The 15744-nt window shown below is 36.6% G+C and overlaps 1 protein-coding gene across 2 annotated transcripts in view; it reads left to right on the top strand.

The window, feature by feature from the left end:
• LOC127880791 (protein RER1-like) overlaps positions 1–15744 on the top strand; it is a 43539-nt gene that overhangs the window by 19228 nt on the left and 8567 nt on the right. For both annotated transcript variants that reach the window (XR_008049741.1, XM_052428209.1), the window contains exons 2-5: positions 2436–2511; positions 3898–4002; positions 13332–13434; positions 14421–14499. Coding sequence is in view for 1 of the 2 variants with exons in the window: in XM_052428209.1 (XP_052284169.1) it covers positions 2446–2511; positions 3898–4002; positions 13332–13434; positions 14421–14499 (353 nt within the window). In the remaining variant the exon portion in view is untranslated. The remainder of the gene's footprint in view (positions 1–2435; positions 2512–3897; positions 4003–13331; positions 13435–14420; positions 14500–15744) is intronic.

Raw genomic sequence — 15744 nt, 5'->3', positions numbered from 1 at the left:
CCGTCGTGTCGCTTTTTTTAAAGCTTTTTCCGACTGTGTCGGCAACTGAACATACAACATCGTATAAGATCTTTTCTATAATAATGTCTTTCTTAACATTCAACTTCGGCTCACTTTGCGCACAATATGTTAAAGCGTGTTTTTGCACGCGTTTGCAGATTTTTAAGACGCTCTCTGGGCGCCGCCATTGTTTCTGACAGAGAGACTGTACACGCCGCTTTTATTGGAAAAAAATGCGCTTTGTTAAACAAACCCGATAACCATTCTATATGAGCACCGAAAAGATCTTTACTACGCGAAATTCTCTCAAAAAAAATCGATACGAACCGATGTAAAAATAATATTCGTAACTTGATTTTGTAATTCTTAATGGTACGACAAGATTTTAAAATAAATACGTAACGAACTTGAAAATAATTTGTAATTACGAAAATACGACCCTTATCTGGAGCTCTGATTTCTAGTTTAAACACAGAATAACACCAATGAACATCATTTGAAAGGGAAAAAGAAATATAAAACATCAAAAAGTAAAGCATCTCACTTTAAATAAATTGTTAAACAGTTATATTCGGTCATTTGGACATGATATACATCAGCTTCTCAGTGCTCCAGCTAAGATTTGAAAAGGGCAGGGGGGCTTTTTTGTCAAAAGGGCACTTTCGACAAGCAGTTTTTTGTCAAAAGGTTGATCTTTGAACATACACATAACATGTTGATGAAAAAAACAGTTGGAACTAGAAATGGCGCGGCAGAGGCCGACGCGTATCCCCACGCCGAATGTTTGACCTAGGTGTGCCCCAGGGTTGGTAATGGGGCCATGCATAGCTGAGATTGACCGTATTGTCATAAGAGAAGTTCATCATCAATTAGAAGTGAATTGGTGTAGAAATGAAGAAGTTATAGTAAAAGGCAATTTTGGGTGGATCTGACATATGTGGGCAGGGCGCCCCAGGGTTGGTAATTGTGCCATGCATAGTTGAGATTGACCGTATTGTCATAAGAGAAGTTCAGTATCAATTTGAAGTGAATCGGTGTAGAAATGAAGAAATTATAGTAAAAGGCAATTTCGGGCGGGTGTGGTCTATGTGGGCGGGGCCCCAGGGTTGGTAATGGGGCCATGCATAGTTGAGATTGACCGTATTGTCATAAGAGAGGTTCAGTATCAATTTGAAGTAAATCGGTGTAGAAATGAAGAAATTATAGTAAAAGGCAATTTTGGGTGGGTGTGGTCTATGTGGGCGGGGCGCCCCAGGGTTGGTAATGGGGCCATGCATAGCTGAGATTGACTGTATTGTCATAAGAGAAGTTCAATATCAATTTGAAGTGAATCGGTGTAGAAATGAAGAAATTATAGTAAAGGCAATTTTGGGTGGGTGTGGTCTATGTGGGCGGGGCCCCAGGGTTGGTTATGGGGCCATGCATAGTTGAGATTGACCCTAATGTCATAAGAGAAGTTCAGTATCAATTTGAAGTGAATCCGTGTAGAAATGAAAAAATTATAGTAAATGGGAATTTTTTGGTGGGTGTGGCCTATGTGGGCGGGCGCCCCAGGGTTGGGATTGGGGCCATGCATAGTTGAGATTGACCCTAATGTCATAACAAAAGTTCAGTATCAATTTGAAGTGAATCCGTGTAGAAATGAAAAAATTATAGTAAATGGAAATTTTTGGTGGGTGTGGCCTATGTGGGCGGGGGGCCCCAGGGTTGGGAATGGGGCCATGCATGGTTGAGATTGACCGTATTGTCATAAGAGAGGTCCAGTATCAATTTGAAGTGAATCGGTGTAGAAATAAAGAAGTAAATGTAAAATAACCTAAAAAAATGAGTGATAATTTCTGACGCGGCCCCACCCCAACCGCTATAACTTTTGACCCAGGGGTCAGATCAAAATTCCAAATAGTGCAGGGTCGCACATATGCTCATAGCTACCATGTGTGTAAGTTTCAAGGTTCTAGTGCTTTTAGTGTAGGAGGAGATAGTGGCCAGGACGGACGGACGGACGGACAGACGGACGGACGGCGGAGATAACCACAATATCCCCACCTTTTTTTCAAAAAGCGTGGGGATAATAATGTTTTTCTCTCTATTTATGGTGCATAATAGTGTTAAAACTTGAATTTGTACTGTTACTTGCTAAGCATTGAAATTTCCCCTTTTTCCCCTTTTACGCACAAATTTTCCTCCCTTAAGGGACCCGACCCCTTTCCCCCAAAACTGAAAAAAAACACTGTCGGGATATGGAAGTTGCTCATAAAAAATCAGTAATGTGTAACAAATTTAGTAGAAAATTCAAAATGACCCTTTTACTGTGTTTACTTTAATGATTGTGTTTCAGGATCTTTTGTATTCAGCTACAATCACTTGGAGCAACGAAAATTGTGTGTTTCTCTGCAATAGTCATCTAGTTGGTAACATGGCATTTTCTTTTTCAGATTGACAACAATGGACTCTGATTCAGCTCCAAGGCGGCCTGGGATGGTGTCGCAGTTTTTTCGCAGGATGTGGGAGGTATTTGGCTAATGGCCCACCATCAATTTGGTCTCTGAAATGAATATGCCAATAAGTTGATTTGTCTATGGAGACAGACTTTATGTGCTACTTACCACAGTTGCCAACATTTGTTATTTCTCTTTTTTTTTCTTGTAAAGAAATTATTGGGGAACACCACAAGATTAAGAGCCTAGTGGCTTAACAATTATCCTCTTAATTCATTTTATAGGGATCCCTTATTATACACTTGTTTATCCACCAGGCCAATAAATAGGCAGCTGGGTAGAAGGCATATTAATTGTTTCCAATCTTTTAGTTTTAGTTTTCATTAAATCGTCAACAGACTTTCTGGGATTATTTTTTTACTAACAAAGGAGGCCAAATTTTATCACCAGACAATTTACATGTAAACCAGGCTGATAAGAGATTTTGGACTAAGTGTAATTTTAAAATCCAATCGTAAACTAGCTTTGTGCAAATGCTTGTTTACATAAAATGGAGGCCGAGTATGAAAAAAAAGCCGAATCCTGTGAGGCACTAAAGAAGAAATAGCCCTTTCTTTGGTCAATCTTGTCATTTCAGCTCTCTTGCTCATTGTCTGGGGATGATCTACACTTTTATGCAGACAACATTAAAACTTGCTGATTTTGTTAGCTATGATATAAGGTGTGCATGAGTCAGTTTCAGCATCGTACATGAACAATTAAAAAAGTTATGCCTCCGTAGAATTTCTTTACATTGATATTGTTACCATTGACCTCATTAGCAAAAATATAAACATCTGTGTAACTTCCACATCCAGATTTATAATATTTGGTATGCAAAATTGTATATTGGTCTTCTAAGTTTCATCAAATCATGACCGACCAGCTACATCCATTGGGTAACATTTACATGTATGTAGACATATACATGTATAGCAAAATAACTTTCAGGAAATATTCCACTTAAACTACATGTACAAGGCCCAAAGGTTGAATGTTTTGTTTGTAACATTGCATTGAGGATCTGTACAAACTTTAAAAAAAATGCCAATGGCATCAAAAGAACATGCCTTGGGGTCAAACTTTTTCATTATTACAACTTGCTACATATTATTACGTAAGTGTGTAAGGGGGTTATATGACACTACATTGACAATTTATTATTTACCATGGGGCCATGGGCATATAATTTGTGTCCATGATCTTGTTAAGTTTTGCTCCTGACAAGTCAACAAACATTACAGAGACTTATGTAAAATTTTGTATGTATATTCACAGTTTCAGAAAAAGTACAACTTAACAGTTTACTTGTGACTTCAGCTTATATAGCTCATTGAAATAGTTATATTGTTATTTGATAATTACAACATTTAATTTCTGAAAGCTGTCTTGTAAATATAGTTTGCACATTTTGTTTCAGATCCAGCAAAATTTCATGGACAAATCCACTCCCCACATGGCTTTCAGATGGACAGTCACACTTCTCCTCTTTGCATTCTACTTCCTTAGAGTCTATTTTTTACAGGTAAACATACAAATGATAAGCACTCTGAGAAAATTGGGCTTAACCCTTTACCACTTAGATATGGATTTTTAGCTCACCTGATTGCTCAGGTGAGCTTTTCTGACCGGTCTTTGTCTGTCATCCGTCCGTCCGTCCATTAACATTTGCTCGTAAACACTCTAGAGGCCACATTTCTTGTCCGATCTTCATGAAACTTGGTCAGAAGCTTTGCCCCAATAAAATCTCGTCCGAGTTCGAAACTGGGTTGTGCCGGGTCATAAACTAGGTCACTAGGTCAAAAAAAAAGAAAAACCTTGTAAACACTGTAGAAGTCACATTTATGTTCAATCTTCATGTAACTTTGTCAAAATGTTTGTCTTAATGATATCTTGATTGAGTTCAGAAGTGGTTCCTGTCTGTTGAAAAACATGGCCACCAGTGGGCGGGGCAGTTTTCCTTATTTGGCTATAGAGAAACCTTGTAAACACTCTAGAAGTCACAATTTTTGCCCAATCATCATGAAAGGTGGTCAAAACATTGATTTAATTGATTTCTCGGACGAGTTCGAAAATGGTCCAGATCGGTTAAAAACATAGTCGCCAGTGGGCGGGGCATTATTCTCTATATGTATATAGTGGCAGTTTTCCCTATTTGGCTATAGAGAAACCTTGTAAACACTCTAGAAGTCACAATTTTTGTCCAATCATCATGAAAGTTGGTCAAAACATTGGTTTTATTGATATCTCGGACGAGTTCCAAAATGGTCCAGATCGGTGTAAAAACATTGCCGCCAGTGGGCCGGGCATTTTTAGCTCACCTGGAGCTTTTGTGATCGCCTTTTGTCCGTCGTGCGTTGTCAACATTTTGCCTTGTGAACACTCTAGAGGCCACATTTATTGTCTGATTTTGATGAAACTTGGTCAGAACATTTGTCCCATTTATACCTTGACTGAGATCGAAACTGGGTCATGCTGGGTCAAAAACTAGGTCACTAGGTCAAAAAAAAGAAAAACATTGTGAACACTGTAGAAGTCACATTTGATGCCCAATCATTGTGTAACTTTGTCAAAATGTTTGCCTTAATAATATGTTGGTTGAGTTCAAAAATGGTTCTGGTCCGTTGAAAAACATGGTTGCCAGGGGGCGGGGCAGTTTTCCTTATATGGCAATAGAGAAACCCTGTGAACACTCTAGAAGTCACAATTTTTGCCCAAGCATCATGAAACTTGGTCAAAACACTGGTTTTATTGATATCTCGGGCGAGTTCGAAAATGGTCCAGAATGGTGAAAAAACATGGCCGCCAGGGGGCGGGGCAGTTTTCTCTCTCTATTTATATAATGAAAACATGTGAACCCTCTAGAAGTCACATTTTTGGTCCATTATGTTCATGAAATTTGGTCAGTACATGTGTTTTCTGGATAAGACAGTTGAGTTCGAAAATGGTTTGGATCGGTAAAAAAGCATGGCTGCTGGGGGGGGTCATTTTCCTTATATTTATATAGTAAGGCAGCTTGTGAACACTCTAGTTTAGCATGTCAAGGGAAGTAACTGCAAAATGGCCTTTGAAAAATTATGTTGAATTGACAGAGTTGTCTCCCTTTTTAATTTTTTTTTTTAAGCACAAGAAGATTAAGTGGAATTAATTATAAATGATAGTTTACATTCTGAAAGATAGCAAACTTTTGAATATGTTTTTTATTGTTTGATGATTCTGTACAATATGGCATTCTTTTGTCAAATGATTAAAGCGAGACAATACGATTTTTATATGTGTTAAATTGTAATATATTGAAAAATACATGTTACAATAACACAAAATAGGCAAGACATGGAAGACGAATTTCATAAAATGCAGCAAAGACAAATTAGCGCCCCGAGCCGATGGTGACGAAGATATTTCGTACATATTTTCCTACAATAACCGAAGAATTCGTCTTTTTATTAGGATCAGAGTTAGTGTTTGTGTATCGTATGAATAAACATCACTGCAGAAATTTAAAAACAACCATTAAACTAAATTAAGATTGACATCGTACATGCATGATATACATTCTGGCAACTTGACTTTAAAGATATTTCGATTTCAGAATTAAATATCTGGCTTATTTCGCATTTTTCGACACATGGTCATCTCAACTTTTATTTTAATTTATATTGAAATGTATGACCTTGTTAACACTCTAGAGGTCACATTTATTTTCCGATCATCATGAAACTTGGTCTGAAGATTTGGCCCAATGATATCTTGGATGAGTTCGAAAATGGTTTTGGTTGCTTTAAAAACATGGCCACCAGGGGCGGGGCATTTTTCCTTGTATGGCTATACAGTCAATCTTGTATTAAGAGACCACTCAAGGGAGTAATCAAAAGTGGTCTCTTCATAAAATGGTCTTTAAATAAAAAAGGCCATTCTGGAAGAATGCTTACCCTCAATTTTAATCTATATGAAGGATAATCTCTTTTGTCCACAATGATTTTAACTTTTATAATAAAATGAATATAAACACAATACCGTATACATGCGTTTATAAGACGCCCTCGCTTATAAGACGCACCCCGACTTTGGACTTTTTATGGGTGGATTTCAGACTGACCCGCGTGTAAGACGCGGTCAAATTGTGCCGTATTCATCGGCCAGAAAATGTACGAAAAATGCCAGAATGTTAAAGAAAATCATCAATTAGTAAAACATTGAGAATTTTTCAAACTCGCGCTGCATACAATTAGTAATTCACGCAAGTCTGAAAAATAAAACAACCAAACAACAAAGTAAATAATATTTGTTTATTTTATGATATATTAGTGGGTTTTAATTTATTTTCAAGTATTATTCATGCAATGAAAATAATTATCAAATTGACAAAATTTCTAATAATTGCGTATTAATCATTTGCCCTAACAATTGCAAACATATTACGTTCGTTATATCAATGCACAAGCAAAATTGATTGTGTCAGTCATCTTAATTGTATTGTTTGACAGGTATTGAAATCTAATAGGCAGATATTTTGAAAGCGTTTAGTTTTATTACCTAGATTATGCAAATTTTACGCCCATTGTCTATCAACAATAGGTAACGCCCACTTTCATAAAATTAGCCAATCGCGTGATAGAGTGATAAACTCCGAAGCGCAGATCGAAATCACGTGTCAAGAAGAAAGCCATATGCGGATAATTGCATGCGGTCGCTCTTTGCTCCCGTCGTTGTTGGCCCCTAATAAATAATGTGGCATCGGCATTAGTGGGTCGTCTGAATAAACATGTTTATTTAACAATTGACAGTTGCAAACTGGTAACTTATTTCAGAGGATACCCTAATTGCCAATTATGTCTTAATTGAAAATTAACGACGTGGAACAAAGACGATCAGGTGATACAAACTTGTCAAATAGCATTTGTAACCGGCAGCGTGTTTATTGAACAATTGACAGTTTCAAACTGAGAATTGATTTTGCTGTTGTTTTTAGCATATTGTTGGCATCGTGTAGCCGCTTACACACGTATACTATAATGGCCAATTTATATGGCATTTAACGACGTCGCGCGCAGACAATCGGGTGATAAAAACTTTTCAAGAATAATCACGGACAATATAACGTCTTACGCCCCAAAAATAACAAAATTCAAATTAAAAATAATTGACAACAAAATCAGTAACAATACATTTTATTACAAATAAATCGGTAACTGAACATAGCGTTCCGATACACGGTACGGGCCATTACAGACTTTAGAGAAAATGCAAATGGCTGCCGCGATGATTCAAAACAACTGACAAGTGTCCAACTTGGCTAGCATAAGCCCAGTAAACTCGATATTTTGAAATTTTGTGTTTATTTTCACCAGTATCTCGCTTATAAGACGCGACCCCAACTGTAACTTATTAATTTAAGTCTCAAAAATGCGTCTTATTAGCGCACGTATACGGTACATAAACAATATTTAACTTATAATGTGTTATATTTTTTCACTTATTATAAATTATCATTTATTATAAATGAATTGTGTGTACATATTTTTTTCAAAAACAACATAGACAAGGAAATATTTTTCCTGAGAACAAAGAATTTGGCTAAAAATGTGCTGGGAAACGAAGCTAACCAGCCAGTGGAAGCCTTGAAACGTCTCAATTCCTAAGTCGGACGCAAATCTAAGGGCCTGAGCACAAATGAGAGGGCCTGACACAGGCATTCACCTCATTGTTGCATCCTTAAACCACGTTAACACAAGATCATTAATGTCCTCATTCCTCATGCACCTCGCACATTTTTTTTTCACCTGACACATTATTTTCCACGTCTTCAAGCACCTCGGCTTGACGCTTCAGAATGTTCTGAATTTGAGTTTTACCGACTCCAACCTCATCTGCGATTTTACGCGCACTTTTACTCCTTGACAATTCCAAAACCCGAATTTTCTGGTTCAACGTTAACACGTTTCGTTTTGACATTTTAATTTCTGCATGTACGCTTAATGAAATTGACTCGATTATGATACATAATGAGCTGAAAAAATTAAAACACATCAATTGAAAACAAACAAACAGACCTGATTGGAAAATTTATTAAGTCAATAACAATGTGATTGGCTAACAAATATCTACTAATTAGCATAATAACAAATTGGTAATGTACGGATTTCGACAGATGTTGCCGATTAATAGTTTATTTTCCGCACTGATCGCGTAAGACAAAAGTCGCTTAATACAATATCATTATATAGCGAAAAAGCTCCGTGGGATTTCAAAATGGTCGCATAAGACAAAGGTCGCTTAATACAAGTGGTCGCAGCCACAAGATTGACTGTATATGGCTTTAGTAAAACCTTGTTAACACTCTAGAGGCCACATTTATTGTCAAACCTTTATGAAATTTGGTAGGAGGATTGGTCTCAATGATATCTTTGATGAGTTCAAAAATGATGCCGGTTGGTTGAAAAACATGGCTGCCAGGGGCGGGGCATTTTTCCTTATATGGCTATAGTAAAACCTTGTTAACACTCTAGAGGCCACATTTATTTTCCGATCTTCGTGAAACTTGGTCAGAAGATTTGTCCTAATAATATCTTGTTATCTCAGGTGAGCGACTTTGCGTCTTTCAGGCCCTCTTGTTCTTTATATGTATATAGTGGCAATTTTCCCTATTTGGCTATAGAGAAACCTTGTAAACACTCTAGAAGTCACAATTTTGATAATTATGTTTGCTTGAAAAAAATGGCTTCCAAGGGGCGGGGCATTTTTCCTTATATGGCTATATAGTAAAATCTTGTTAACACTCTAGAGGCCACATTTAATGTCCGATCTTCATGAAACTTGGTCAGAAGATTCATCCTGTTAGTATCTTGGAAGAGTTAAAAAATGATGCCGTTTGGTTGAAAAACATAGCTGCCAGGGGGCGGGGCATTTTTCCTTATATGGTTATAGTAAAACCTTGTTAACACTATAGAGGCCACATTTATTTTCCGATCTTCGTGAAACTTTGTCAGAAGATTTGTCCCAATAATATCTTGTTATCTCAGGTGAGTGACTTTGGGCCTTTCAGGCCCTCTTGTTAGTGATTGCATTCCCGTTTCTAAAGAAATTGCTGTCATCCGGATAGAAATAATTATTTTTTTAAAAGAATGCAAATAAAAAAAAAAGAATTTATAAAAACAAAATACGATTATCACGGGCATGTATTAATAAAAATTCAATAATCATTTGCCATTGTCATTTTTAGAATCAGCTAAAGCACTTTAAGTTACTTTGTGTTTGTGTATTGAGCCGTATGATTATTGTCTTTGTATTAAACGATCAACAAACATATTTGTTTTGGGTTTAATTTTAACGACAACATGTATTAGCATATAAACAATGTCAAAGGTGACAGTTACAGTGATTCAAAATACAAAAATTGGTTTTCAAATGATAACTCAAAAACACTTTCACCTAGAATAAAGACTTCATAGGTACATTTATCATGATTATAAAAATACCCCTTTTAAATTTCAAATCACTACATCAAAGATCAATATCACAGTGACTCAAAACAATAAAATTGTTTCTTGATATTTACTGACAATGCTTACACCTAGATTCATGATCTTCATAGTTACATTGATCATGACTGGCAGATGACCAACATAATGTTCAAGTCACTAGGTCAAACGTCTTAATAACAATGACTCAACACTGTAAAATGGTGTCCAGATGAAAACTCAAGAAACCAAGGTCAAAAGTCAAAGTCACAATGACTAATATATTCATATTCACACAATGGCTGCCATAACAACTGACAGCCCATATGCAGGCATGCATGTTTTACAAACAGCCCAATACATTTGGTAACAATTCAATGAACACACTCTTCTCAGGTGAGCGAACTAGGGCCATCTTGGCCCTCTTGTTTAGCATTTGTAGTACCTTAGAGTTAAATATAACCAAAGACCATTCTTACTAGATAATAGTAGATTCAAGTTTCTAAGGCTTCATTTCCAACCCTAAGATACTGATAACAGGGATCATATTTTCCCGCAACATCAATCGGTCTGGATATAAATGGGAAAAAGTATCCGAAAATTTATGTCCGAAATCATGACAAATTACGTCAACATATAAACCATTGATTTTGCCATTCATGAAGGTGGTATAATAAATGTACAAGTAAAATTCCCTTAGGCATTTTTTTTAAACAGAACATTCGAGTTTTCTCAACTGGTTTTATCATTTGCTATTTCATTGTTGTTTCGTGTGCTGTTTTATCAGACTTTTTTCATCGTTGTCAATTTTATTAATCCGTGTAAGTCTATACCGATGTTTTAAATCGTTGTCGACTCGATAAGAGCTTACAAACATGCACTGAACCAAACAAATGTCTGTGCGTAGGTTGGCTACTGACAATAATAAACCAAATAATCAAGAAAATATTCGTGTACGTTATAGTTTGTTGTCAAATAACAAACGGCCGATAGTTTAGATGCGTAGGGATTAAATCATGAGAGCGAAGCATTTGAAACCACGCATCTAATTTTCCGCTCGTGAGTTATTCAACAACAAACTATAAAGTTCACGAATTATTTCGATTCTAACACGGTGTTACTAAAGATTTATACAATTTATATTATTTTTCTTGTGTACTTTTTTATGTGAAGTTCCGCCCATAAAAATAACTTTCGGCTGTTCTGTCGATCAGATCCGCGACTTTCATTCATAATTATATTACCGGATTATTACGTTGGTGGAAAATGTATCGGCATGTTTTGTTTAGTTACAGCGCGTGCTTTCAGACGCGTCTTTTCGGATTCAACTTTAATCCGCTGTTCACAAGTTTTTGATTCTTGGTCTGACGTGCAATAAACCGGTCATGACCGGTTAAGAGACTGCAGCGAATGGTTTATCCACGGACTCTAGATGAGGTCAATATACGCTCCGTGGTTTATCACACCTAATCGAGATAAGAATGTCATTAGGGTGTGTTAGCATGTACACTGTGTAATCAATTTCATGACATGGGACTTTTAGCAAACAAAATCGGACCGACTGTTTGGGATTTTCAATCGGTCTTTCATGACCCCAATCGGTCTAGGACCGACAAAACCGAAAAAAATATGATCCCTGACTGATAAGCAGCAAACAGCATAAAACCTGAACAGACTGCAAGTTACTCGCAGGCTGATCTGGTTTTAAGCTGTTTGCACATAGCCATTTTCACTTTGCTTCTGAGAGGGAAAGGGTTAATGCATACGGAATATTACGCTAGTCAATTGTTCCAAGAGTTTGTATCACTCGAGTGGCTTGTGTGATGACGTATCACACAAGAGGCGGAGCCTCGAGTGTGATGCGAAATAGCGCAAGCCACGAGAGTGATACAAACTCTTGGAACAATTGACTAGCGTGATATTTCTTTTATTATATACAACAACTAACAAAAAAGTAAACAATTGTAGTTTTTACTTTAACAAAACAATGACTTAAACAGTACGCCATAGTTTATTTAAGACGCGTATGAATACAGTTTATGTAAATTAACGTGTAAACATTCGAACCTGGAAAACACAGGTTTCTGACACGCTTACCTTAATGCCATCGTTAATCCAATGTTTATAACAATTAAGTTGACAACTTTAATGCGATGTTTATAACAAAAACGTTGAAACAATATGCACTTCAACTTCTTCCATGTCTTTATCGAAACTTAGTTTAAACCACACTATTTTATTGTATTCTTATCGAAATATACATTTATGCATGATAAACACACACTCCAAAACGTTTTGAATTCGTTGGATGTTTTTAACAAATAGTTTACTGTTAAAAAACACCACGTCCGACATGTCCTTAAATTCCATAGAGTTTAGATAAAACTATTGTGTTTGTCACAGAAATGAAGTCACACGATGTACTAAGTAATATATTTCGTAATATAAAATATTTCTACTTTCGTTGCGCGTAATGTGACGTCATTAAATGGCTCGAAGTAGTCCGGCTAGTATGGTAATAGGGAATTGGAAACAGCGAGTAGCGTAATACGGGATTTTTTATTTCAACGATTGATACAACCTGTATTTTGTTAAAAGCATTAAACAGGTATATAATAAGTGTGGGTATTGTTTTTAATGAACCTACGCAAAATGTGCAGGCTAGTCAGGGATGTTATTTTCCCTCTACACTGGATTTTTGTTAAGAATACTTAATTAAAACAAAAAAGTCATAGAAGCAGACTACACAGTCTTATCTTGGGCGCCACTTTATGCATACATGTATGCATTTAGCCCTGGTTTCTCAGATTGCGACTTTAACCATTTAGTTTAGTTAAGTTAAAAGCTATTTATTTAAACTTGATTGCATCAAAATCCTTAGGCTTATTGATTTGCTCTTGAGTCAGATTCATGGGTAGAACCAGTCCTTGGTCGTCTTTGGGGTTGATGGAAGCCTTGACCAGGTCGCCAAGCGGACACCATTATCCACTACCGCACAGCGACCTCAAATCATTTAGTCACTCAAACTAGATAAAACTTTTGTTTGACATTAATACAGATATTACATCTTGATGTATTTTTAAAGTAGTGTGAATGATGTTAAACATCTGTTCTCTTTAGGTACACTCATGTGTTTTTCTTCATAAGGTTACTATAATGATAGTTTTAATATATGATACCTGAACATTAAAATGGAACGTAGCTCTTTTGTTTGCTTGTATTAAAGAGACTGTCTCATACATTTACATGCAACTAAGCTCTGTATGTTTGCTGAATTTTAAGAGAAATTCAATTTTAAAAGCAATCAAGCTCTTCTGTTTGCTTAAATTATACACATTGTGCAGTGCATTAAAAGGCTACTAAGCTGTTTACATAGAGTATGCTTGTCTTTCAGGGTTGGTACATAGTAACATATGCCTTGGGAATCTATCTGCTCAACCTCTTCATTGGGTTCCTGACCCCAAAGATTGATCCAACTATGGGACAAGACCAGGACGGTATGAGCGAGCAAATGGGCCGTGCTCTGTGAAAAAGGGGTTTAATGCATGTGTGTAAAGCGTCATCCCAGATAAGCCTTTGCAGTCGGCACAGGCTTATCAGGGACAACACTTTCTCTTTAGCTTAATTTAATACTATAGGCACATGCATTAAACCCCTTTTTCACAGAACACTGCCAAATGATATGCACAGTTCAGATAACCTATATCACCTTATAAACGCAATTTGACGCATGTGAAGTCCCTCAGAAAGTTAAATTTAAATAAAGACCTTTCTTACTTAATTCACGTTTTAAAGGCTTCATTTCCAAACCTTAGATACTGATGAGTAGCAAACATAAAACCTGAAAAGACTGCTAGTTACTCGCAGGCTGTTCTGGTTTATGCTGGTTGCAAAAGCCATTTTCACTTTGCTTTTGATGAGGGTGGGATAAAAATAAAGCTGAACTTGCAGGATTTACATCTCAAGGCTTGTTTAGACTTATGGAGACGTTTATATCTGGATTTCTTCACTTTTAGTCATAAAAGTCTTTTCAGTTTAAAGCAAATTAATAATGAACTTATCAGAATTAAAATTGCATTGAAAAATACATGTAAATGTGTTGGCCTTTTACCATAATACCAATCATTGCGAAATGCCTGCCATCTTCTTGACCCTACTTCCTACAAAAAAATCCAGTATGTAACCATATGGGCTGTGCTCTCAGAAAAGGGGTTTAATGCATGTGCTTAAAGTGTCGTCCCAGATTAGCCTGTGCAATCCACACGGGCTACTCAGGGACGACACTTTCAGCTTTTCTGTTTAAAGAAAGTCTCTTCTTTGCAAAAATCCAGTTTAGGAGGAAAGTGTTTTCCCTGATTTGCCTGTGTGGACTGCAAAGGCTAATCTGGGACAACCCTTTACGGACATGCATTAAGCCCCCTTTTCACAGAGCACTGCTCATGTTTTGTAAATAGAAATCAGCAAGATTTGTTTCTGACTTCAGAGGATGGTCCCTCACTTCCCACAAGATCATCAGATGAGTTTAAGCCATTTATGAGGCGCCTGCCTGAGTTCAAATTCTGGTGAGAAAATAAAAAAACAACTTCAAAATGTACAATCCAAATGTTACAATTCAGCTAAGAAGTGCTGGATTACAAGCATGTTAACATCATTCTTGAGATTATATCAATTTTCATGAATATTTTAACAAGTTTAATAAACTGATCAATATTTTAATTGACCTTGGACTCTATTCACCAAACAATTATCCAACTTGCGTCTTGAGAATTAATAATATTATTTTTCTTGGAAAAAACGCTGGGCATGAGATTATATTGTTTTTGGAATACGGACAAAACCTCTCCCGGATAAAAACCCTCCCGTCATTTTCATAGGGGGCGGACGAAAACCCTCCCATGAATAAACATGGGCGGACAAAAACCCTCCCATGAAAAAAACGGGACCGGACAAAAACCCTCCCATGAAAAAACGGGACCGGACAAAAACCCTCCCGTAAAAGAAACACTTAGTGTTGCATTCATTAATCCGATAAAAGTACCCATTGTGTGTATTGTGTTTTAAGGGGTGAGAAATTGAAAGAAAATGTGTATCCATTAACTGTAAACATACCGCTTTCTAATGTGCATATATGTCCGATAATCCAACATAATAACAACATCAATTAAAACATAAAATGAGGCCATTTATAGACAAGTGAATTTAAATTTAGATAGAATGCAATACGATACGGTGCAACGTTTAATCGCGTCATACGCTCATTCATGCAAAAAACGTGCTTTCCGGGAAGTTTCTGAAAACTTTGCGAAAATGAAAAGTCGGATCTTCATGAAACTCGGTCAGAAGATTCATCCCAATTCTATCTCGAAAGAGTCAAAAAATGATGCCCTTTGGTTGAAAGACATTGCCGCTAGGGGGCGGGACATTTTTCCTTATATGACTATAGTTAAACCTTGTTAACACTCTAGAGGCCACATTTATTGTCCAATCTTCATGAAATGTGGTCAGAAACGTTGTCTTATTGATATCTTGGACGAGTTCAAAAATGGTAATGTTTGCTTGAAAAACATGGCTGCCACATTTTTTCCTTATATGGCTTTATATGGCTATAGTAAAATCTGGATAACATTCTAGAGGCCACATTTATAGTCCGATCTTCATGAAACTCGGTCAGAAGATTCATCCCAATTATATCTTTGAAGAGTTAAAAAATGATGCCCTTTGGTTGAAAGACATTGCCGCCAGGGGGCGGGGCATTTTTCCTTATATGACTATAGTAAAACCTTGTTAACACTCTAGAGGCCACATTT

This window comes from Dreissena polymorpha, chromosome 5 (assembly GCF_020536995.1).
Source record: "Dreissena polymorpha isolate Duluth1 chromosome 5, UMN_Dpol_1.0, whole genome shotgun sequence".
NCBI lineage: Eukaryota > Metazoa > Mollusca > Bivalvia > Myida > Dreissenidae > Dreissena > Dreissena polymorpha.
Note: the sequence above shows the minus strand (reverse complement) of the source record. Positions and strands in the feature narration are given on the sequence as shown.